This window comes from Talaromyces rugulosus, chromosome I (genome assembly GCF_013368755.1).
Source record: "Talaromyces rugulosus chromosome I, complete sequence".
Classification (NCBI taxonomy): Eukaryota; Fungi; Ascomycota; class Eurotiomycetes; order Eurotiales; family Trichocomaceae; genus Talaromyces; species Talaromyces rugulosus.
The window spans coordinates 2,288,124-2,311,495 of record NC_049561.1 but is presented as its reverse complement, the minus strand read 5'-3'; the positions used below and the strand labels follow the sequence as shown (position 1 = coordinate 2,311,495).

At 46.5% G+C, this 23,372-nt stretch overlaps 9 protein-coding genes across 9 annotated transcripts; 6 read left to right on the top strand and 3 right to left on the bottom strand.

Moving 5' to 3' along the window:
* Positions 1 to 334: 334 nt before the first annotated feature.
* On the top strand, positions 335 to 1,006 carry TRUGW13939_00784 (uncharacterized protein; the record flags this gene model as incomplete). Its single annotated transcript, XM_035483990.1, has 2 exons — positions 335 to 518; positions 582 to 1,006. 2 exons carry the CDS (start codon positions 335 to 337, stop codon positions 1,004 to 1,006), a joined length of 609 nt encoding a protein of 202 aa, XP_035339883.1.
* A 1,829-nt stretch (positions 1,007 to 2,835) lies between these two features.
* On the top strand, positions 2,836 to 3,221 carry TRUGW13939_00783 (uncharacterized protein; the record flags this gene model as incomplete). Its single annotated transcript, XM_035483989.1, has 2 exons — positions 2,836 to 3,153; positions 3,216 to 3,221. The coding sequence occupies 2 exons, from the start codon at positions 2,836 to 2,838 to the stop codon at positions 3,219 to 3,221; spliced, it is 324 nt and encodes a 107-aa protein (XP_035339882.1).
* A 2,073-nt stretch (positions 3,222 to 5,294) lies between these two features.
* TRUGW13939_00782 (uncharacterized protein) lies at positions 5,295 to 6,571 on the bottom strand (the record flags this gene model as incomplete). Its single annotated transcript, XM_035483988.1, has 7 exons — positions 5,295 to 5,367; positions 5,426 to 5,799; positions 5,849 to 5,916; positions 5,974 to 6,010; positions 6,065 to 6,249; positions 6,317 to 6,455; positions 6,512 to 6,571. The coding sequence occupies 7 exons, from the start codon at positions 6,569 to 6,571 to the stop codon at positions 5,295 to 5,297; spliced, it is 936 nt and encodes a 311-aa protein (XP_035339881.1).
* Positions 6,572 to 7,369: 798 nt separating this feature from the next.
* TRUGW13939_00781 (uncharacterized protein) lies at positions 7,370 to 8,167 on the bottom strand (the record flags this gene model as incomplete). Its single annotated transcript, XM_035483987.1, has 3 exons — positions 7,370 to 7,634; positions 7,698 to 7,915; positions 7,967 to 8,167. The coding sequence occupies 3 exons, from the start codon at positions 8,165 to 8,167 to the stop codon at positions 7,370 to 7,372; spliced, it is 684 nt and encodes a 227-aa protein (XP_035339880.1).
* Positions 8,168 to 9,812: 1,645 nt separating this feature from the next.
* On the top strand, positions 9,813 to 10,808 carry TRUGW13939_00780 (uncharacterized protein; the record flags this gene model as incomplete). Its single annotated transcript, XM_035483986.1, has 2 exons — positions 9,813 to 10,004; positions 10,077 to 10,808. 2 exons carry the CDS (start codon positions 9,813 to 9,815, stop codon positions 10,806 to 10,808), a joined length of 924 nt encoding a protein of 307 aa, XP_035339879.1.
* Positions 10,809 to 11,361: 553 nt separating this feature from the next.
* TRUGW13939_00779 (uncharacterized protein) lies at positions 11,362 to 13,099 on the top strand (the record flags this gene model as incomplete). Its single annotated transcript, XM_035483985.1, has 4 exons — positions 11,362 to 11,421; positions 11,488 to 12,054; positions 12,114 to 12,257; positions 12,311 to 13,099. 4 exons carry the CDS (start codon positions 11,362 to 11,364, stop codon positions 13,097 to 13,099), a joined length of 1,560 nt encoding a protein of 519 aa, XP_035339878.1.
* Positions 13,100 to 14,404: 1,305 nt separating this feature from the next.
* On the bottom strand, positions 14,405 to 15,832 carry TRUGW13939_00778 (uncharacterized protein; the record flags this gene model as incomplete). The annotated part of the gene is made up of 1 exon (XM_035483984.1): positions 14,405 to 15,832. One exon carries the CDS (start codon positions 15,830 to 15,832, stop codon positions 14,405 to 14,407), a length of 1,428 nt encoding a protein of 475 aa, XP_035339877.1.
* Positions 15,833 to 16,440: 608 nt separating this feature from the next.
* TRUGW13939_00777 (uncharacterized protein) lies at positions 16,441 to 20,086 on the top strand (the record flags this gene model as incomplete). Its single annotated transcript, XM_035483983.1, has 5 exons — positions 16,441 to 16,580; positions 16,676 to 16,845; positions 16,903 to 17,426; positions 17,489 to 19,717; positions 19,784 to 20,086. The coding sequence occupies 5 exons, from the start codon at positions 16,441 to 16,443 to the stop codon at positions 20,084 to 20,086; spliced, it is 3,366 nt and encodes a 1,121-aa protein (XP_035339876.1).
* Positions 20,087 to 20,848: 762 nt separating this feature from the next.
* TRUGW13939_00776 (uncharacterized protein) lies at positions 20,849 to 22,750 on the top strand (the record flags this gene model as incomplete). Its single annotated transcript, XM_035483982.1, has 5 exons — positions 20,849 to 20,963; positions 21,040 to 21,051; positions 21,137 to 21,393; positions 21,459 to 22,200; positions 22,257 to 22,750. The coding sequence occupies 5 exons, from the start codon at positions 20,849 to 20,851 to the stop codon at positions 22,748 to 22,750; spliced, it is 1,620 nt and encodes a 539-aa protein (XP_035339875.1).
* Between the last annotated feature and the right edge of the window lie 622 nt (positions 22,751 to 23,372).

Below are 23,372 nucleotides of genomic sequence, written 5' to 3'. Positions count from 1 at the left end.
TTTATAGAACTTTTTTCTTTTCTTTTTTTTTTTTTTTTTGATATTCTTTCTAATCATTTTCTTAGAATATTCGGTTTGAACCTTTGGTTCTCAGATGATGTCTAGATACACACAAAGTGAGCACACCTTATTCAAGAAATTCGACTGGAGTATTCTCGCAAAAGTTATAGCAAAAATGTCGTCGAGATGGATATAAACTTGACATTGATCATTCCTCGTTCTCTTTTCTATCACCATCTTCATCAGTGCCATCTTGCAACACACACATATCACAAGGAAACAGATCATTGGCACAAACACAACCAAAAACCAGAAAAGACATCCAACAAACAACATGTCGAGCTCTAATATCTCACTCCCCGAAGATCTCAGGGGTTTCATGGGACGCATTATTGAACTAGAGTTTATTATTAGGGCGTCAAATGGAGATAGGTCTGTCGGTACCACTGTTTCCGCCGCCGAAGTCTACACAGGCGTCCTAAACTGGGTCTTGGAGTCCTGCAAAACGGTGGAGAATTGTCGGTAACATTCGCTTGAAATTCGCCAACGCAATGGAGAAGTAAAACAGAAGGGAAACGTAGCTTCAACACTTCCCCCCGCCCAGTGGAGGGCTTCTTTTTCGGCACGTTCTGAGCCCGACGACATTCCAACCCCAGATGAGTTGCAGGCCTACATAAATCAAGTGATTGGGGTGATAAATGAGGAGGTCCGACTGCGTGCCAAATACAAGATCGCCGACCTCTCGACCGGAGAGATGAAGCGCGTGAAGCATATCAAGGACGTGTTTGTCCTCATTATGACAAAACTGAACATGCTGGGTAGACTCAAGTGGGTCAATGGGGGAACTGGGACAATGACACAGTTAATGGCCAACGTGATCACTCTGATGACCGGGCCAGGGGTGAATGCGAACGACCTGGTCCCCACGTACAAAACTCAGGAGGAGGCCTTGGAACATGCGAACCAGGTGATTGACGAAATTATGGCTGAGGACGCCAACAAGTGACCTCGCTGATTTGAAGGGGGCGATACTTGAGATTGGTGCATGGTTTGGCGTTTGATATTGGGTGTTTCTTGGCTGGTTAATTTCCTTTTCTTTTCCTTGTTTAAAGGAGGGTAAGGCGCCATACAGGATAAATACCTAAGCATTTCATTTTAGATTAGCCTTGATAATTTATTGAGAATTTGTTGAACATTGAATTCTTTCATTACGTTGATATACAGTTGCCTACACTATGAAGTGCACATACCTTCTGATTTTATCGGTATTAATTGATATCATTCCTTCAATATTATCTAGAGGAATGCCACGTTCAAGCCTGGGGATTGAGTAGACAGGGAACGGTCTCAATGTAAGGTGAGTAGTATTTACATATGTAGTACATACATGTATCAACGCCTATTCGGGAGATTGTTGAGTTTAAATGCTGATTTACGCATTTATAGTATATGTAAGTGCTGACTGCATATGCGCATGTAAGAACATTGTATTCTTACTACTAATTGACAGTAATTCTTCAGACGGGCATACAGAGCAAAGAGCTTTATGGCATTTTTCATGACCTTTTTCTTCTGTCTTCTACATCAGCTCCTTCCTGAACTCTATCAAGTTGCGCTCGTCTCCTCCTCTGCGTCGAACAGTAGGTTTATAATATGTTAATGTCCCCTGTAACCTTTCATAACCTGAGAATTGGCCTTTACGTCGTCTCTTGCGAGCGAGAGCCTTACAATCTCATCATGCAGATTCAAGGCCGCTATAGATAGCAGCCTGTAACCATCCAAGTCCTTAGAATTGATATCGACGTCATATCTCGCGAGGAACAGTTTTACGATACCTTCCTTCCTTTTTAAACACGCGTTATGTAGCGGCGTAAACCCGTCTTTATCGATTGAGATAGAATTTATGTCGTATTATCTTCATTACCTTCACATTTCCATTCCTGACTGCTAAAGAGAGCGGTGTCTCATCGTCCATGTTTGTCGAGTTGATGTCGACGTCGCCCCGCGCGATTAACCACCGTACAAAGGACTCACGGTGTCCAACCACCCGAATCTTTGGAGTCCGCTTTAAGTTCTTCTTGCAGACAACACTCATTGTTTAGTAACACTGAAGTATGCTGCAAAGTGTAATCCCGTTATCTGCTTCCAAAGTCTTGGGGTGAGTCCTATCGTACATCTCGGTATGTTCCAATGCTTGGATCGATGCCTCAATTTTAGCTCCGCTCTGAAGAAATTCTACAGCTATCTGACTTAGCGGTTGGCCTAAAAGAGTTCCTTCGCCCTTTGTCTATTACGTTCCCTCTTCCAGGGCGCGGTTTTGTGGATAGACCAGGACTTCGTTTTAAACAAGTCTCTATGGAAGGGTGTTTTTCATGTTGAGTCTTCGTTTGTATAGTTCTTTTTAGGCAATATTTCTTTGAATATGAAGGATCTCAGCATGTTAACTGCTAACCAAAAGCCTTTGGCTAGTTGGTCGGTCCTTATTATCAAATAAAGTATGCCCAATTTTGGCAATATATATTGACATTCGACTACAGTCCTTCTTTTCATAGGAAAAAGCACAGCCTATATGGTACATACAAATTCATTCAGCGGGGGGGAATTATTTCAATGTTCTTTTCCCCCACCCACCCTTCCTAAAAAAGCAATTAATAACGTAATAGTCGATTTAAAAGATGTCGGTGAAATCCAGGAGGAGCCAGGGCTAAGCATCCAACCAAATCACAACAACACTTGAAGCGGCGAAGATGCTCAACATAAATACACCTTCTTTCCTACGATTAAGGTCGCTTGGAGGAGTCGGAATATTATTAAATTCACGATCAATATCGCCCAATGAATACAAATCAACCGATTCTGTCTCGCAAACGGCAGCATTCAGAGCAACCCTTGGCATCACCTGAACAGGCTCGCAAGAAGCAGGGAGTCGACCATCTTAGCGATTCCCAACCCCCTGCAGCATCCTGGGATGATTTATCACAAATAGGGCTAACTCGTAACGCTCTTCCGGAACTTGATCGAAGGAACAACCAAGCTCCAGCAAGCCTGCGCCAATCAATTCAACTTTTGAAACCCATCACCGGCAAGGAACTTCACCCAGTTCCTCAACGATTTTCTCGGCAAGGCGGCCCGGATTTATCGGATCTAAGAGGTGTACGTGTTTATCAATTTCTCTATAAGAGTTAAGACTGACTATTCTAGTATCCTAAACCTAGGTATAAATCCCCACCAATCAAAATACAGAGTCCAAAAGCAGAGCCTGAGTGCTTCCAAAGATGCGAGCGCCTCATGGAGATCAAGTACATCAAGGACCACCAGGACCATCAAAGGTAGTGGGCCGTACAATCGTAACTTTCAGCAGCATCTTGTTGATCATGGGGTCTTCCCACACCGATATCGATTTCCCGACGGACACCTGCCTACCAAACCAAGTAATTTGGATGGCATTCTTCAAAGACTTGCCCAGCCTCGATCATGGCTTTCTCCGTCCAGATTTTCGGAGGAAGATTTTGAAAAATTCCTGCAGGCAGACGCAGATGCTTCAAAATAGAATCAAGTTACCAAGACCGTGATTTCTTTGATTGAAGGTAAAACTACAGATTATAAATGTGTTAAAGGCGGAATTCCTTTTATAAACCCCAATCGTCTCACAGATGGCACCCTGGTTCGCGGAAATCCCGATCGCTATTATGGTGCACGTCCTGAACAACTCAATCGTCGAATTAGAAGTGAAATCAAACATCAGATTATTCCATCTATTCAGCGATAACTTCCAATAGCGCCAAAATTCTTCCTAGCAGTGAAAGGACCCGATGGGTTGGCTTTTGTGGCCAAGAAGCAGGCGTGCTATGATGGTTCGTTAGGGGCAAGGGGGATCCAGTCATATCAAGCATGTGGACAGAGTGAACCTAAATTTGACAACAATACATATACCCTTACGTCGATCTATCACAATGGTCAGCTCCAAATGTTCACCAGTCATCCTTCGAGATCGGCAGAGAAGACGGAGTACTATATGACACAAATCAACAGTTGGTGTATCACTGCCAACATGGATGCATTTCGGGAAGGTGCAACTTGGTATCTTAATGGCAGAGACTGGGCAAAAGAGCAGCGAGACGAAGCAATTAAAAATTCAAATCAACAAGCAACCCATGACATTATTGAATCGACCACTATCCATGCGAGCTCTAGCCCGATTTGTGAGATGTCAGACAACGAATTAGTGGCATATATTACTGAGCAATCATACTTCTCATTTAATGAAACCGATACTCCTGAAGGGTCGTTACGACTAGGCTCTATCAAACGGTCTCAGGGGAAACATAATGACTGATAGACAGATCATACGGCTGAACTCGAGATCAATTGATGTGGAATCATGTTATAGAACTTAATATGGGCATCAAGAATATAGAACCACATTTACTGCAAGAAATCAACAACAAATAGTTCAGTTACCTACAATTCGTTTATATACGTCTCTTTTCCGAGATATATCTAGAGCAGCTGCTTGCGGTCCCTGTGTGTATCCACATCATGATAAAAGTAGAAAGTGTCTGATTTGCAACTCCATGTAGAACCACCCTACTGAGGTTAATAGAACCGAGACAAACTGACACTGCGAGGTCTTGGGTTAGATGTAGGACCTAATACTCTTATACTTTGTACTAGAACTATTTCTACCTGTGGTTGGTCGTATCTTTATTAATGAAGGTGTAACCAACTGTAAGGCTTTACTCTTAGTGTGAACGCTATAGCCCATTGACCTAGCTGTTTATAAAGTAATAATCTAAGTCATTATCAAGATACGGCTTGAGTAAATACACTACATTGCCAGTTCTAACCTTGTCGCAGTAAGTTTAAGTTTATAAAATACTTATTTGATTTAGCGTTGTAGCAAGAAAAAGAAATTTAGTGATAACAAGTTTTACTAGTGTGTGATATATTTTTTCCAGCCTCACCTTCTTTCCGCACCTTGACGCTCTCCACGGCTCTGAGTTCGATCATAGAATCGGGGACCTGGTCCTATCCCCGGGCCGACGCTTCTATTCGAGTTCATCCTCTAGGGTCACATCTAGGAGCCGAGCGAGTGGAATGTGTTGTAGGAGTTACCACTGATAATCGTGCTTCGGAAGACCCTAGGAAGGTACTTGGAAAGTAGTGGCCGAATAGTTATTATGCAGGCGCAGATCACAGCGGTGTAGGTCTCAATAATGGACCATATTACTACATCAACGCTGTCCCCTATTCGTTGTTAGTAGAGGAGGCTGGAAGAGTGGATAGAGATACATTCATGCCAAGTCCAAAGGCTGTATTTCATAGGAAGCTAGGTATTTCAGGCGGATTATACTTGCTATGCATGCACTTGGCAATGTTAATGTTTGTTAAAGGACGGGGGAGGATAAGTAGAAAAACCACATACAATGAGCCCAAGGCAAACATAAGTATAACCTCCAACCTCGTCTTTAGGCTAAGATTCAGACGCTTCAACTCGTGTATCGGGAGTACAATGATCACCAGGTCTTCAAAGATGCTTAATGCAGCCCCTGCGACTAATAAAGCATTTGAATTTATGCATTCACCTTTTGTAGTTATATTCCAAACTGCTTGAATCGGGATGCATTGAAGGGTGACAGAAAAGAAGAATGCAAGAGTCTGGCAGATCATCCAGCCTATAAATATCTTTGTGACAAGGCGGAAGCGCTTATCTGGGAAGATTCGTAAAAGGAGGAAGAGGATTGAGATTTTGGCGAAAGTCTGGACAAGGGCATAGAATATTTGAGCAACATAGTACAGCTATTTGCGGTTAGCATATTTAAGAAACTAAGTATGCTTGAGTGATTACCTCAAGTATAAAGTCTATATTCTGTGGGGGGATATCCCATAGATGCTTTCCAAGACCTTGTGTGATACCTAATTTCCATTAGCCTCCATCTACAAGAGCATAATTCAGTGGCAACAAGGGCATACTGTATAGTGGGAAGGCTGTCATAGGTACCATGCATATCTAATTATAAGTTAGTTAGGGCTTTAACCCACTGATAAGGTATATACGACTTACACCACAGAAAATGATAGCCCAATCATCCCACCAAATCGTAGAAATAATAACACGGGAGCAGAGCCTCAGTATAATCGCTAAGAAAGCAATTGTGGACATAACAGTAATAACTTGGATGGTCTTCTTTGCCCGTGATGGTAGTGTTACGCCTTTGCAGATAAGTGTCTGTAGGACAGTTGTCGTTACTAGAAATTGCCAGCATTAAAAGAAAACGGCATATAAGGAGCATACATGTAGGACCCTAGGACTTACCGAATTGGTCGTTGCGATTGCATCCTGTTTGTAAGCAGCCGGATAGCTGGGCCCGCATGGTCTCGTTTGTGCAGAAGCATTCTGCAGGGCTATCCAAGGCGCATCCCGCCGGAGTGAGTGTGCTTGCAGTACAGTTTACCTTGGAGCTGTTAAGGGGGTTTCGTGAACAGAGACAGACAGAGACGAGAAACTCACTGCACAGGGGGGAAGTGCCGAGGTGGCTTGTGTGGTGATATTCAACTGCGCCACCACCATGTTGAAGAGAAACGCAAAGACTAGCCACCTGGAGAGCCGCATGCTGAAACCCGAAGACTAAATAAATGGAAGCCGGGGTTAAACCCTTGTATTCCTTCTAATGCGGCCGAGTATACTGATGCGAGGCTATCATCTGGATTCACCTTAGGCAGGAAAGAACATGGTAAGGTCGATCAGGGATACGGAGTAACGTGTGAGCAAATGGAGGGTGGAATACCTTTATATCATACTTCTTAGTGGTTGGGTTCTCAGGACGAGGTCCTAGAGCCAGCCCGTGAAAATGGCATCCATGTGCCAATTTTTTTCCCCATGGGATTTCCCCTCACACGGCAGTTATAGCCCTAACGGATGTGTATCCATCCTGGGACCTAGCCTGGATGGATCAGCATGTGGGGGGGACACTCGAAGTGGAATTCACTCCGCAAGTCCAGGTCTCGTTTTCCAAGTATCTAGAGGGCTATGAACTAGACTAAACTCGCAAATATTACCTCCTTCCATGGCTATCAGCTCTCATGCGCTCATATTTACCATGGTACTTTATCATACGGCAATCCAAGCTACACATCTTACGATCCTTACGATCACAAGTATAATCTCCAAAGGAGTAATTCGAAAGGTATTTGAATTCGGTTAGCTAGCTACAACAATTTATTGCTACTGTAGAACAAAACAGGTTGGCACATGGGGGGAATAAATGAAAGTTAAACCAAGGCCGGGGCACAAGTAGAGTTCCAGCTCCAAATGCAAGCCTAACCCCACACAGGTAAGATCCTAGTGAAAGTCAAACATGAGCCAGCCCTAATTTAGACTTGAGACAAGGAAGCTTGCTGCCGCTGCAGCATCCGAGCCATAGCCTAGGTGAGCCGGAGTGATGATCAGCTCTCCGTCGCAGACAATGTCACCGCTGGCGCAGAATATTTTGGTCTGGTTGGTAGGATAATTGGGGATCCGACCCCCGTCTTGCTTGTTGCGTGTGAACCCAAAAAGAACAACACCAGTGACCTTGGCTTTAATACTCGCGGGGAGGGCCTGGATCGAGCCATCCAGGACGGCTGTGCCTTGACTACGAATTTACAGATGATTAGAACCAGCATTGTCCTATCTTAACCAAGGCGGAGAACTTTACCTATATCCACCCGCGATAATCTTTGTGTCTGGGCACTTCGTGTTGGCCAAGTCGAACAGGTCAGTTGCCGCTTTGATATCAGTAGGACTAGTGTTCTGAGGATCGAAGTTGTCTGCGATGGTGGCATTGTATGGTGGTCCTACTCCCTGGCATGCCACGGCATCCGCTCCAAGAGTAGTCTTTAGGTCCGCACACACTTGGGGACTAACGACAAAACCCTATCCAAGTTCAATTTCCAACATCATTGGATACATTATTCAAAGACTTACCATGTTACCTGGCTCGAGGGAGCCACGCGCAAAGATAAAAGTTGTCTTTTTGCAGGGTCCATCTTGCAGCTCATCCGATTCATCTGAATTGGCGCGGCCCTTGACTGCGACGGCATGAAGCTCGGGGCTGTAAGGCTGAAGTGGTATCGCTGCGGCACGGCAGACGAAGGCGGCAGCAATAGCCATCAATTGGAACCTCATTTTGGAGCTGGAGCGTGGGTAAATAGCAGGACTGCGGTTACAGGAGACTGGAAGAGATGAGATATCTTTCAATAAACTCTGATGGTTGTGATATAACGCCTCTACCGCTCATTTTATACCTAGACTGAGGTGCTACGGCCTGCCCCTTTCCACCCGACGGGCCATAGTACGTGAAATGCCTCGGGTGGCTTCAATATCGACACCATAATGAGGGGACGGTCGATATAGGATATGTCCGATATAATTTCTTTGGCGCAAAGGGGCTTTTGTGGGGTCTTCACCCATGCCTTCACACTACTGCGCAACCCTGAGTTACACCAATTGACCATGTACCCAGGTTCGAGCTGGCCCCGAATCCATGACAAACTAAGCACCACCTAAACAACGACCATGAGACCCTAGGACCCTCCTTGGAATACATCACATTCCAGGGAGAAGTACATATCCCGTCCTAGTATCAGTGATTTACCATTGGACTACTATATCCACGTATGTCGTACTCGGGGACTATGTAGACCTACCATCCTCGGCAGCTGGTCATTGGAGACGAAAATCACGAGGGCGCCTCATCTAAAACCAACGCAAAGTGTGTAATTTTTTTCAGTATATAGGTTGGCAATTAAAGCGGACTTGGCGCTGGCCAGGCTCGTATTGGGATAATCCACCAATAGATCCTGTGTCTGCCAGTTGGTGTTGGTTGATACTAGGAAATTTGGAAGTGAAATGTAGGCAATCCCAACAGTCTAGGAGTTTAGTTCAGGCTATGAAACGTGCTGGCTTTTTTTATTATCAGCCATTAAACTGGTTAATGGCGGATTTGTGGGGTAAGAATAAGCTTATTTGTAGTTTCTGCAACCCAATTGGCTATTTCGCACTGGTGTCCTAAGATGGTCTAGACCTAACATTCTTGAGGTACAATGAGAAACACAAGTTCCGACATATCCGAAAAGTCTGGTAGTCAGTCTAGTTTAGGTTATGAAACGTCGGTTATGACTCATGAGTCATGAGAAGGCTCTAAAACGGACTCTGTAGGGTAGTAAACCCCTTATTTGCGGGGTCTGCGATCCATGATTGGCTGTTTCGCACTGGTATCCCAGGGCGATCTAGTGTCAACCGGATATGACTACCACCTACAGAATCCCCACCAAGGGTTCCCTTTTTGGTGTCGTGGTAATAAAAGTCTGACATCTACATGTAGCCCCTACATCCAGAATTTTTGATAGCTTCCGAGCCTCAACAGGAAAAGTTTGGGTACGGGAGAAATCGAAGTAATTGACCGAGTACCGAGGTTTTAACGGCATTGTACTAAGAATCAAAATGACGACTGAGAGAACTACCCTTTTTGGCTCCTCCCCCCACCTTATCTGATTCGAGTGGGTTCAAGTCGTTCATAGACAGTTTGATTGCAGGAGAGTTTTGCTATCCGCCTTTCCAGCACCCTCTAAATCACCGCTTACGAGGTTCACCTCCTTAGCTCTGGATTCCCTAGACTAACACTACCTCCGAGGCATACTCATAGTCAGCACAGTTTCTAGCTACTTCGAAACTACTATTTAAATAGTGGATAGAGCCTTCGAATAGCTGAGAATAACTGGTTAATTCTTTCATTCTTTTCATCTCATCGTCATTCATATATCTCTTCAAGATGTTCTCTCGAGTTTTTTTTGGTAGCCTAGCTGTCGCAGCCACTCTTCTCTCCCAGCAGTGCGCCGCCAAATTCCCTTTTGGAGGTTATCAACTGGAAACTGTCAATAATTGGGGGGATAACCCCACTGGCCTGGAGATGCAGATCTATAAGCCCGGAAATGTTGCTGAAAAACCTGCCGTCATTTTCGCGGTATGTGTATTGCGATGTTTTTATTCTAAACTATACAGGAGATGCAACATTTTAGGCTGACTCGTTATTCAGCTTCACTTTTGCTTCGGGTCAGGCAGCCTGTATAATGACCTGAACAACTACTCGGAACAAGCCGATGAACATGGTTTTATCGTTGTTTTTCCTTCTAGCCTTCACGAGAACGGCTGCTGGGACGTCTCATCAAACACCTCTCTGACCAGGTTCGGAGGTGGAGACAGCACTGGGCTATTCAACATGGTCAAGTTCGCCATATCCGAATATGGTGCTGACCCAGCCCAGATCTTCGTCACCGGTTCCTCCTCTGGCTGCATGATGACCAACGTCATGATTGCTCTCTACCCAGACCTGTTTGCTGCCGCGACCTGCTACTCTGGCGTAGCTGCAGGCTGTCTTGCCGGCTCTCCCAGTTCCAGTCCCATCTTTTCAGATCCTGCGTGCGCCAATGGCAACGTTAACAAGACTGGCGAACAATGGGCCCAGATTGTGTACAATATGGATCCAGGATACAAGGGTCACAGGCCCAAATTTGCGACCCTACATGGAACGGCTGACACCGTTGTCTCTCCGAGTAATTTAGACCAGGAAATTAAACAGTGGTCAACCGTGTTCGGAATCAAACAGACTGCCTCGAACCCCAACACGCCGCAGCAGGGATACACGCAGCTTGTCTTTGGTACCGGAACACAGTTTGTGGCGTACTCTGCAGCTGGTGTAGGACACACTGTGCCTGTTAATACAACCTTGGATCTCGAGTGGTTCGGTATTACAAGCAATGCCGCTTAGATGCGCAGCATAGACCGAGGAAGAGAAAAGAGAGGCATGTTCAACCGGAACTTTACATATTCATGAAGAGGTATTTGCCCTCTATGTACAGTACAGTACCTACATACATACCATTCAAGAGAATACTGGCCCGTATTGCCATCTACATTATGTCGCTATATTTCCGATAATACCTACTAGACATTACATGTAGCACGCTCTTGAAACCAATCTATAAAGGAAACGGTACCAGTAGTAAAACATAGAGCTATCCTCAGATAGAAGAGCGCTGATCCGGAACCGTCTGAGACTCTGAGCCCCTGAGATGGTGCGACCCCAGCCTCACAAAATTTCCAATTTGGGCTTAGTAAGGGTGCCAGAAATAAGGTTTCTCAGCATAAAGTTAGCATTATTATTATTAAGGACCAAAGCCATCCCCAAATGCGGGGTCGATAGCATTGGACTGCGTCAAGTTGAAAAGCTTTCACAGTCGCTAGAAGGTTTTTTCTTTATTTTTCTTTTCACTAACTTGAATGCCTTATTCCTATAGATACAGATTAAACTTCAGGTGAAAATGGTATACTGTGGAAAGCCTAGTAAAGGCTGCGCAAACTGTCGGAAAAGAAAGATTAGGGTACGAGCTGGTTCTCTACTAGAAATTGAACGTTTCGGTCAACTGATCTCATCCATGTGTATATAGTGCGACTTGACCGAACCGTCGTGCCTCCAGTGCCAGAGAGCTAGATTCTCATGTCCTGGGTATCGCAATCTGATGGAGCTGAACTTCCGAGATCAATCCCAAGACGTCGTTCAGAAAGCTCATACGAAAATTGAATCCCGCATCTCCAGCGCGAAATGGAAGTCCCAAGATTTGCGATACAAACGACTTCCAAGTACTTCTAGCGACTCTAATCCAAATCGAAATCAGAAATGGCAAATAGGCCATGCCCTTTCTACGAGCCCGAGCGACCAGTCCATCTGTGTCTTTCTGCACAATTACGCACCAGACGACTCGGTTGTGATGAAAGTGCATTTGACTACCTCGCAAATTACTAGCCAAGCAAATTCGTGCAAAGCTGTTCGCTGCGCTATATCTGCAATTGGCCTTGCGGTCATCGCAAATACAACATGCCAACCCAGTCTCCTGGCAGAGGCAAGAGGGGAGTACGCTACCGCATTACATCTGACTAATATGGCTCTCAAGAATGAGAGAATGTCGTTAGAAGACACTACTCTCAGCTCTGTAATTTTACTTGGGATGTTTGAGGTAAGTTTGATCCCAATTTGAAGCCTTGAAACACTCGGATTGCTGAATCTCGTGTCCAGGTGATGGCTGGTGCAGCTCCCAAGTCGGTGGATAACTGGCAAAAGCATATAAACGGCGCTGCGACGCTTTTACGGATATGGGACTCTCGTCAACATTGGACGCTCACTGGCATCCAGCTCTTCATGCAACTAAGAGCTGCGGTGGTTTGTTTTCCTAGTTTTCTGTGAAAGATCCCCGTTTTCTGATTCCTTTTTAGATGGCGAACTGTCTTCGAACCCAAACCCGTGTACCGGAAATGATAAAAGAGCTATCGATAGTTGTAAAGCTATACAGGTCTGAAGACACTTTCCATTCTGAGAATTTGATAAACCTGGTGGCTGAAGTCAGCGACTTCATCGCCAAGATAAAAGCTGATGGGATACCTTATTACATTGAAGTAATAGAGAGGGCACAGGACCTCGATAAAAGACTTGAAGCATGGAGCTCTAGTCTCCCTACCCGTTGGAACTACGCTGTCCATACTTACTCAGGAAGTCAACGCCTAGCACCTGACCATACTTGCAACGGCAACTACCATCTCTATCCCGATATGTGGGCATGCAACATTTGGGCATACTATCGGACTGCTCGTATTATCGTAAACTTGGTTATTCGAGATCGGATACCACCACAACTAAGCGCTTCTCACTGGGAAAGCATATTTAATTCCGCTAATGGAAATATTGAAAGTCTTTCGGTGGATATTCTTCTCAGTGTTCCGTTCTCGCTCTCTCTTCGGTTCTCTCCCCCTTCATCGAATGAAGGCGATTCGCGAGCTGGGGGTTGCTTGGGTGGATACTCCATACTATGGCCTCTTTATGTGGCAGCTAGTGTCTCAGCTCCTGACTCTCTACATCGAAAATTGGCTGTCAGCCACCTAGAGTATATAGGGCACGCCATGGGTATTGGACAATCATTTCTTATGGCGAAAGTTGTCAGAAATGAGCTTCCGCATGAAAATTTGTCGATATATGATTACTGTCGGTCGTACCGTCCCAGCATTTGAGGAGTGGCAATGTCAAATGATATCTAAGCCTTTAATGAAAAGGTTGAATATTTCTCGGGTCAATTGTTTTCAGTTCAGGGTATTCATTTGGGATGTGGTATTACATTAAAGGTAAAGGCTAGATTTCCCAATATGTTTCTTGCAGACTAGCCGGTTGGATGAAAAGATTTAAGTCGTCTACCATGTTAGACGGCTAGGTGACCAGGGTGAAAACTATGGAATTTATCAGCATCAATAGATACAACATCCAGCACTTCATGAACCCTATACATTATGAGATTAGGCGGTTCCTATAGTCCGAGTATTCTTGACACGGAGTTGGCATGTAGCCAGTCATTTGTTTCTATCAATGGCGTGCAAGTTGAACCCCTCTGCTGTTAGGTACGATGAAGCTGTAGGAACTTAATATGGTTAGTTGCTCTTTGGAAGAAAACCATAACAATTACCTAACTCAGAATTGGACCTAGTTGGACTTCCGCCAACATAATGACCACAACAAAAAATGAGATGTTCCATAGTTAGAGAGAGCTCTTTACACAGAGCAACTGTAAACAATTAAACTTAGGTTGAAAGATATCAATTGATAGCCTATCTACCCAGCTGTTTATAAGGACCGCAGAATTATGTAAGTCATTATAAAGCTACTGCTTGAGTAAATACACCACATTAGTAGTTCTAATCTAGTAGTAGTAGCTAGAAGCTATTCAATACAATTTCATATTTAGATAATTTTTGTCTCAATGTGCCTCTACTTATATTCCTAAAAGGTAGTGTTGACTATACATGTATGTAGAAATTGAGCATTTTGACTGAGTTGGTACAGCTATTTCATTATAAAATTGGATGGATCAATGTTTTTGAGTGCCAAAAAAAAAGAAAAAAAAAGATCATGGCATTGCCAATCACATTCTTAGAGATTAGCCATTTATTTGCCAAAACAATTCAGAATATCTAACCTGTGATCCTCCGTATAATCTTCGCACGACTGAAGTCAATGTTTCCTTAGCTATGTCAGATATACATTAATCCGAAATCTAGGTTCTCCAGTCCCAGTGGCATTTTATCATGTACCAAGCAAACGTGGTGGGTAATGGAAAAAATGCCTTTTATTGACAAGTCTAATGATCTGGATCGCATCTAGAGTAGATCATTAGGCATATTATATCTATTTCAAATGTTATGTAGATAGTGATGTACATGTAAAAAGGACAAGTACGCTCGTCAACACATCAACATCAGACTGCCGATGAAAATAGTATATATACAACAAACAGAAAACAAAACAGAATTGGTTACCATACTACTCTAAGGGTCAGACAGTAGCCAAGCAGGATCTGGTTCGTCATCCTCATCCTCTGACCTAGTGATTGTAGGAGCCAAGTTCGGCGTTGTATCCCTCAGCAGGTCAGCTGGAGGGTCATCTGCGTGCTCGTCGTCGCTTGTGCTAGCATCGTCGATAAGAGTTGTTGTGTTCGTATTGTCATTTGTGATCGTGATCGTGCTTGTATTCGTGTCGTTTTTATTGTCTTCTCTAGGAGACTCTTTGCCGTCCGCTTCGTTGGTATCTTCGGATAAATTGAAAATGCTCGAAATCATGACCTTGGCTTCCCTGAGAGCTTCAAGTTCAGTACCGATACTGCAAACAAGTAACTTCCAGTCTTTTACCTCGGCGATATCGAGGTTCTCCTTGAGACGGCGAGTTGTTGCCTCCATATCTGCAAGTATTCGCCTGCCGCGTTCTTGATCCACCGGAGGTTGATCCCCACTCGGCGGTGATTTGGAAAGCATAACAGACTGCTGCATCTCTTCCTTTAACTTCTTCTCAAAATTCGATATTTCACCAAGCACGCGTTGCCAAATTGGGCCACCTTCATCTAGTGCGGCGATTTCCTGGTCGACGCCGCGCTGCCTTTTTCTCAGCTCAGATTGTTCCGCTTGCCAGTGATCACGAGCCATCTCGAGTGTTCGCCGCTTGGGATTTAATGAGTAGAAAGATGGTTTGTCGGCGTCATCCTTGAGAGGTTGGAGAGGCGGGTTTCGCAGGTACTTTCGCACTTCAGAGTCGAGTATTGACAGAGATTCCTTGTACGATGATAGCTTTGCTTCGGCCGAATTCTCAGCTTCGGCGATTCCCTGTACAAGGTGGCGATGACGAGCCTTCATGCTGGCAAGCTTAAGCTCGAGCTCCTCAATCTCGCGCTCTAGGTCCTTCGCTTCCCTTTTCGCTTCTCGGGTTGTTTTATCATCACGATCATTTTGCATATCCGATATTGTTTTCTCCAGGCCTCTCTTCTTATTTGAAAATGCATCTACTTCGGTGATGACATTCCGTCTTTGATTAATCCGGTTTTGAATGACCTTCTTCTCTTCTTCCCTCAGAGTGAGGAGGTCACTCATGGATCTCAGTATTCCTCTTCGGGCCGCGCGCAGGCCAATTTTTTTCTTCGGCGGTTGTCGGACGGGAATCGTACGTGTTGGTCTTTCTGAACTACCTATCGCAGATATGGTAGGTGTGGAGCTTCCATTTGAAAGCACGTCCTCGTCGTCGGGATGGCCAGTGAGACCAGCCAGCAGTCCATCACTTTGCGCGTCCAAAAGCTGTTGGATGTGTCGTTGAAGGTGTTTTGCTTGCCGGTCGATATATACGAATGGATCAGACCGTGCATCAAACGGCATCGGGGCCAGTCGTCTATCCGACAAGGGAATATCGACGTGTGAGAATAATGTTGACATCGCGAACGTGCCTAGTTGAGGTTTGTTTATAGAACGGGGAGATTAGTGACCGATAGATAGAAGAAGAAGCAACATCGCTACGAGTATCAATGGAGAGGGGCAATTCGTAAAAATAGGTGAGTTAATATGATCAGCAACTCATTTGTTCTCATGACCTGGGCTCTGGACATCCCATAACACGACAACTTTAGCTTGTGACCTCATCCGTGATCGGCCTGCAGGCTGCCGCAGGCCCACTGCCAAGACTTCCAGCGCAGATATCACGTGATCACCGAAGCAACTAGCTACGTACTTTGTCAGCTCCGACATTGACGTGTGCTTCGCGCCTAGAGCTCTCTTCGCAACCCCCAACAACACACCTCTCATCCCATTTGGGCTTCTCGCCATCTTACTTTTCCCCCGCCAGACTGAGCAATATTCTCACTGGTACTCCATCGTCCGACTTCAGTTTTTCGCTTCGTATTTGCCTCCGGTTGCGATCGAGGATAGCAGTCGAACTGTCTGCTCCATTCTAGCCCCGTCAGCCTCGACCAGCCGGATCTTTGGGGCGACAGAGTTCTCATATCCGCTGTCCCTGTTTACCTTGGAACAGTCTATAGCTTTCAGAGATGGTTGGACTCACATCTGCCTCGGGCCTGGTCGGCTTCCTGTCGGAGCCTGATCCAGAGCTCAAGGTGTTTGCGCTGAAGACCCTCGATGCCGAAGTCGATGTGCTTTGGACTGATATCGTCGATGCAATTACCCAAATGTACGCCTTGTGCTTTTGATCCTCTCTGAACTTGATAGCTTGTGGATATCCACTGCGTTTAGTGATGTCTTTTTGATGCTGACTACATGTTGCAGAGAAGCGTTGTACGAAGACGAGACCTTCCCAGAGCGTGAGCTTGCGGCCTTGGTCGCCTCGAAAGTATATTATCATCTACAAGAATATAACGAAAGCATGGTTTTCGCGCTTGGAGCTGGTAAACTTTTGGACTTGGACAACGGTGGCGAGTTTGAACAGACCATTATTTGTAAGAACACACACAGGGTGACCATCCTACCGCCAACATGGCTAATCATATATCTAGCGAAATGTGTCGATACGTTTATCTCACTCTCTGCCAGCCGCCGCCCGGCTACCGGTGAAGCCCCAGTGCCGCTTAACACCGCCTTCCCTGCCTCGTCTAACGGCGCCACCAATACTTCCGCCAGTCTTACATCTCCTATCACGCCATTCTCGCAGTCCGCCCTTCCATCGAAATCGCTTCTCTCCCGAGAAGAGGACCCGAGTTTAGCCACCCCCTACCCCGGAGGAGAGAGTGATGCCAAGCTAGAGGAAACCCCCCTCGTTGTGAGCAGGGGTGTCCAGAAGCAGCTTCAAGTCGTCATTGAGCGATTATTTGAACAGTGCTTCCGGCAACAACGCTATCGTCAAGTTGTCGGTATCGCAATTGAGGCTAAGAATTTGGATGTCCTTCGCACGGCAATTCTTCGTTGCAGCGAAGCCGAAAAGCAACAGCAGGGAGAGTCTTCAAGACACGGTGAGGAGTTGATGGAATATGTGTTGGACATTTGCATGGGCATTGTCCAAGAGCGCGGTTTCCGTAATGAGGTTTGTCCGAGTGATACCCGTGTACGAATTTCCTTCACTGCTAACAGATACCGGCTCTATAGATCTTGAAGCTTATTTTGGAGCTTTTGAACCACATCCCCTCGCCCGATTATTTCTCAATTGCCAAATGTGTTGTCTACCTTAATGAACATTCGATGGCTACCGATATCCTTCGCCAACTTGTTGACAAGGGCGATGCTAGGTCACTAGCAGTTGCATACCAAATCTCATTCGATCTGTACGACAACAGCACACAAGAATTCTTGAACAAGGTTATCGGACAAGTTTCCGAACTTGTACCAGATGAGGCTGATAAGGAGGATTCGGGAGAAGGTGAGGCAACTGAATCAGATTCTTTACTTCAGAACCAGTCGTCCTCGCAAAGCAATCTGTCAAAGGAAGCTCGCGATGCCTTCAAGGCCATCCGCGACATCTTGGATGGATTCAAGACCATTCAGTTGAACCTCGAATTCCTTTATCGGAGCAACAAGGCCGATATTGCCATTCTCAACAAGGTGCGGGATAGCCTCGAAGCTAGGAACTCGATCTTCCATAACGCTGTTACATTCTCCAACGCATTTATGCATGCCGGAACAACACACGACAAATTCTTCCGTGATAACCTGGAGTGGCTTGGTAAGGCTGTCAACTGGTCAAAATTCACTGCAACTGCTGCACTTGGTGTTATCCACCGAGGAAATCTGTCGCAGGGCCAGAAGCTTCTTGCTCCATACCTCCCCAAGGAACACATTTCCGGCGTTGGCAGTACGGGCTCCGTCTATAGCCAAGGTGGTTCGCTCTACGCATACGGTTTGATCTACGCCAACCATGGTGGCGACGCTGTCGAGCTTATCCGTGACCACTTTAAGAAGGCGACAGAAGAAGTGGTTCAGCATGGTGGCGCTTTGGGACTCGGTGTGGCTGCTATGGCCACAGGGGATGAGGGCATCTGGGAGGATCTCAAATCCGTTCTGTATACGGACTCTGCGCTCAATGGTGAGGCCGTAGGGTTGGCCATGGGTCTTGTCATGCTGGGAACTGGCAACATGAAGCTCCTGGAAGAGATGGTTCAATATGCTCATGAAACGCAGCACGAGAAAATCGTTCGGGGTCTTGCACTGGGTATGGCCCTGATCATGTACAGCCGACAGGAAGCCGCCGATGAGCTCATCAACGGATTGTTGGGTGACCCTGACCCCTACCTCCGTTACGGTGGTATCATGACCATTGCACTGGCATACTGCGGCACAGGAAGCAACAAAGCTGTTCGCAGGCTCCTTCATGTTGCCGTCAGTGACGTCAATGACGATGTTCGTCGCGTGGCTGTCATGAGTTTGGGTTTCATCCTTTTCCGCAAGCACCAGAGCGTTCCTCGTATGGTTGAATTGCTCTCAGAGTCCTACAACCCTCATGTTCGTTACGGTGCTGCGATGGCTCTAGGTATTTCTTGCGCTGGAACGGGTCTTGATGAGGCCATTGACCTTCTTGAGCCCATGTTGAAAGACCCCACGGATTTCGTTAGGCAAGGAGCTCTGATTTCGCTTGCAATGGTCCTGGTTCAGCAGAACGAGACCATGAACCCCAAGGTCGGATCGATTCGCAAGGCCATGATGAAGATCATTGGTGATCGCCACGAAGATGCCATGGCCAAATTCGGATGCGCCCTCGCTCTAGGTATCATTGATGCCGGCGGTCGCAACTGTACCATCAGCCTTCAGACTCAGACCGGCAATCTCAACATGCCTGGTATTGTTGGAGCTGCGGTTTTCACGCAATACTGGTACTGGTTCCCTCTTGCACACTTCCTCTCTCTCAGCTTTACGCCAACGGCGGTCATCGGTGTTGACCAGAAGCTCGAGGTGCCCGTGTTCAAATTCCACAGCAACACACGGCCCAGCCTCTTTGACTACCCACCTGAGCAGCAAGTCAAGGCCGACGAAGCTCCCGAAAAGGTCAAGACCGCTGTTCTTTCGACGACTGTCCAAGCCAAGCGTCGCGCACAGCGTCGAGAGAAGCAACAACAACAACGCGAGAGCATGGATATCGACCAAACGCCCACGACACCCAAGGTCTCAGGCCAACTACCCGAGAAGATGGAAACAGATGAGGGTGCTGCAAAGGAGGGAGACGAAAGCAAGGCCGCAGAAAAGGAGGAAGCCCCCGTCGAAGGCCAAAAGAAGAAGGCCGAAAAGGAGAAGGTTGGGTACGAGCTTGAGAATATGTCTCGAGTCCTTCCAGCGCAACTCAAGTACTTGACATTCCCCGACCCCCGTTACGAGCCTGTCAAGAGGGTACGTCTACATTCTACATCAAGAGTAAAAACAATTTTTGTGTATACGTTGCTAACATGCTACTAGCCTACTGGAGGTGTGGTTGTTGCCCTAGACAAGAACCCAGACGAGGAACGGGAAACGATCGAGCTGCGGGCAAGCAAAGATGTCCGCCAGGCTGCGACACCAGACACATTACAAGATCTTCAAGATCGCCTGCAAGCTGCTGCTGCTGGTGTGTCCGCCCTAGAGACGCCACAACGCGGGGCTTCCGGCGCTGCATTGGCGGCGGGAGTGCTGACTGCCGTCGACGAGGACGAAGAGGGCGCAGAAGATGCGCCTGTGCCGGATGACTTCAGCTACGATACGGACAATATGGAAGAGGATTAATGGGCTCAGTCTTGGAGAGCTGCTGGATGCAGATGCATATGGATATGTATATGAGCTGCATGTATCACTATTACTACTACAACTTTATTACTCGAGCTTTCTCGCATGTATAAGCATTGGCAAACGCCGTTTTCTTTTTAAATAATGGTCTTGAATAATAATGAATAATGTAATCACATGTAGGAAACGAAGAGCCAGATGGTCACGTGGCCTGTGTTCAAGCAGCTGCAGTCCGAAGCCAATCAGCGCGCGCAGATTGTTCAGCCTCGGTACTTTCCCGTCCGGGAAAAGTGTGCCTATGACGCAGGAAGCCCCAGGATGCAACAAACGCCAATCAGCAGCCGAACAATGGCAGAGAACGGCCGAATGACCAGAAGTGGGCTGGCCTGATGGAACCGTGTCGGTTGCTGCTCGGCTTTATCTGTATTTTGCTGGTCAGAGGAAATTATTATTGCCTGGCGCATGTTTTGTTACTATGTAGGTAGTCCGGATGACGCCGACGCGGAGGCAAGCCGGAAAAGCATGTGAAGACCCCGAGAACTAACACACAAAATATTTCGTCGGCCCCGTGGGGAGTTCCTTCTGTCTTGGAAATCATTTTAATTATTTTAGAATCTTAAATACCCCGGGTATTTCCTAACTTGCGCATTTTCTTTATTATTTCAACCTAGTTGTGGGGACTTAGAAGCTTGTGATTCTTTCCTCTTGCTTCCTCTTTTTTTCTATCCGTATAGTCTGTTTGCATATACACGACCGAACAACATGTCGCAAACATTCTCCAAGGACCAGGTGGCTTCGCATAGCAAAGGCGATAGCCTCTGGGTTGTTATTGACGAAGATGTGTACGACTTGACCAAGTTTCAAGATGACCATCCAGGTAAGTTGCGAAATGCGCGCGCGCTCTCCTCTTTCCCCGCTCCGGAACCCAAGGCTAATGTTTCTCTACTTTTTAGGTGGAAAGAAAAGTGAGTCTCGAGAATTATAGTCCTGCAACTACTTTTTGTAGTAATTTTTTGAACTGCAGGTACTGACTGAATTCCGCGCAAATAGTCCTCCAGCGCGTTGGTGGCAAGGATGCCTCCAAGCAGTTCTGGAAATACCACAACGAAGGAATCCTAAAGAAGTACAAGGCCCAGCTGCAGATTGGTTCTTTGGATTCCAAGAAGGCTGCTGCTCCAGCCCCTGCTCCCAAACCTGCTGCTCCAAAGGCCCCGGCTTCCTCGAATGCCCAGCCGGCCAAGTCGGAGGGGCCGTTGGATCCTTACGGGGATCTCATTCCGTTCGCTGACCCATCGTGGTACCAAGGCGTAAGTTGTCTTGGACAAACACTTTTTTTTGGGCGAGTTTTTAGCTAACAATGACTGCTTGATAGCACCACTCTCCCTATTACAACGAGACACACGCTGCCCTTCGTGACGAAGTTCGCTCATGGGTTGACGCCGAGATTGAGCCATACGTTACAGAATGGGAGGAGAACAAAAAGGTGCCGGATAGCATCTACAAGCAGATGGGCGAACGGGGCTACCTTGCCGGTCTTCTGGGTGTCAATTTCCCAACTGAATACACCAACGCTCGTGTGCAGTCGGTTCCCCCGGAGAAGTGGGATCACTACCACGAACTCATTGTCACCGATGAGCTGTCGCGTGCTGCCAGCGGTGGTCTTGTCTGGAACTTGATCGGTGGCTTCGGTATCGGATGCCCGCCTCTCGTCAAGTTTGGCAAGAAGCCTTTGCTCGACCGAATCCTGCCCGGCATCTTGGCTGGAGACAAGCGCATTTGCCTTGCTATCACGGAGCCTGATGCAGGCAGTGACGTGGCCAACTTGACCTGCGAGGCCAAACTCAGTGAAGATGGCAAGCACTACATTGTCAACGGTGAGAAGAAGTGGATCACGAATGGTATCTGGTCCGACTACTTCACCGTTGCTGTCCGCACTAGTGACCAGGGCATGAACGGTATCAGTGTCCTCCTCATCGAGCGAGAGAACGGCGGTGTCAGCACTCGTCGTATGGACTGCCAGGGTGTCTGGAGCAGTGGTACTACCTACATCAATTTCGAGGACACCAAGGTTCCCGTTGAGAACCTGATTGGCAAGGAGAACCAAGGGTTCAAGGGTATGTCTCGAATGAAAATATTATACTTTTAAGGTACGCTAATTTTATGTCTACAGTCATCATGATGAACTTCAACCACGAACGTATCGGTATCATCATTCAGTGTGTGCGATTCTCCCGTGTCTGCTACGAACAATCCGTCAAATACGCCAACAAGCGTCGCACCTTTGGCAAGAAACTCATTGACCACCCGGTCATCCGCCTGAAGCTTGCAGATATGGCTCGTCAAATCGAGGCTGCCACGAACTGGCTCGAGAATGTCATCTACCAGGCTCAGTCCATGGACGAGACCGAGGCTATGCTGAAGATGGGCGGTCCCATTGCTGGTCTCAAGGCCCAGTCCACCAAGACCTTTGAGTTCTGCGCTCGTGAAGCCAGTCAGATCTTTGGCGGACTTAGTTACAGCCGTGGTGGCCAGGGTGGCAAGGTCGAGCGTCTCTACCGTGATGTTCGCGCTTATGCTATCCCCGGTGGTAGTGAGGAGATCATGCTTGATCTCAGCATGCGTCAGAGCTTGAGAGTTCACCAAATGTTCGGCATGAAGTTGTAGAGTCTCTTCTCGATACCCTCTTAGCCTTTTTGTATAATTTTCTTTTTGGTTCCTTTTTGCCTTTCAGGATTGATGCATGAGACCGCGCCTTCGAACTTGTTTGAACTGTTCTCGCTTTTGCTATATATCTTATTAGATGATATAAACTGATGTATATATACTTGACTTTGACTAAATACACTCGTATTCTTGACTTAATGTTAGTACTAATACTCAAATGTGTTCAACTCAATAGTAGCAAGACTTGGCGCCTATAAATGGCGGATTGTTCGAGACCGAAAGGTTCCATAAGTGATCTTCCCATTTCCGACTCATTTGACGTTGTCTGCATGCATATTAAAAGTTTCAATAACGTTTTCATTCACTGAAAATTAATAACATGTCTGCAAAAATGACTCTGATTGGCTGCCGCTTTTTGGTATACTCCAGGGCCGGCGACACCGACCACAAGCGCACCCGAGCGGTCTTAGTCTCGCGCAGCTCAGGCTGAGCTTTTGATTCCGCCAGATCTCGGCTCTCGCCACGCACGATCATTGACAACACTGTTCCTCACTTCATTGCAGTTGTTGAAGGGAGACTTTCTGGTCAGATCGGTAATTTTATACCAACTTTCCACTCCAGA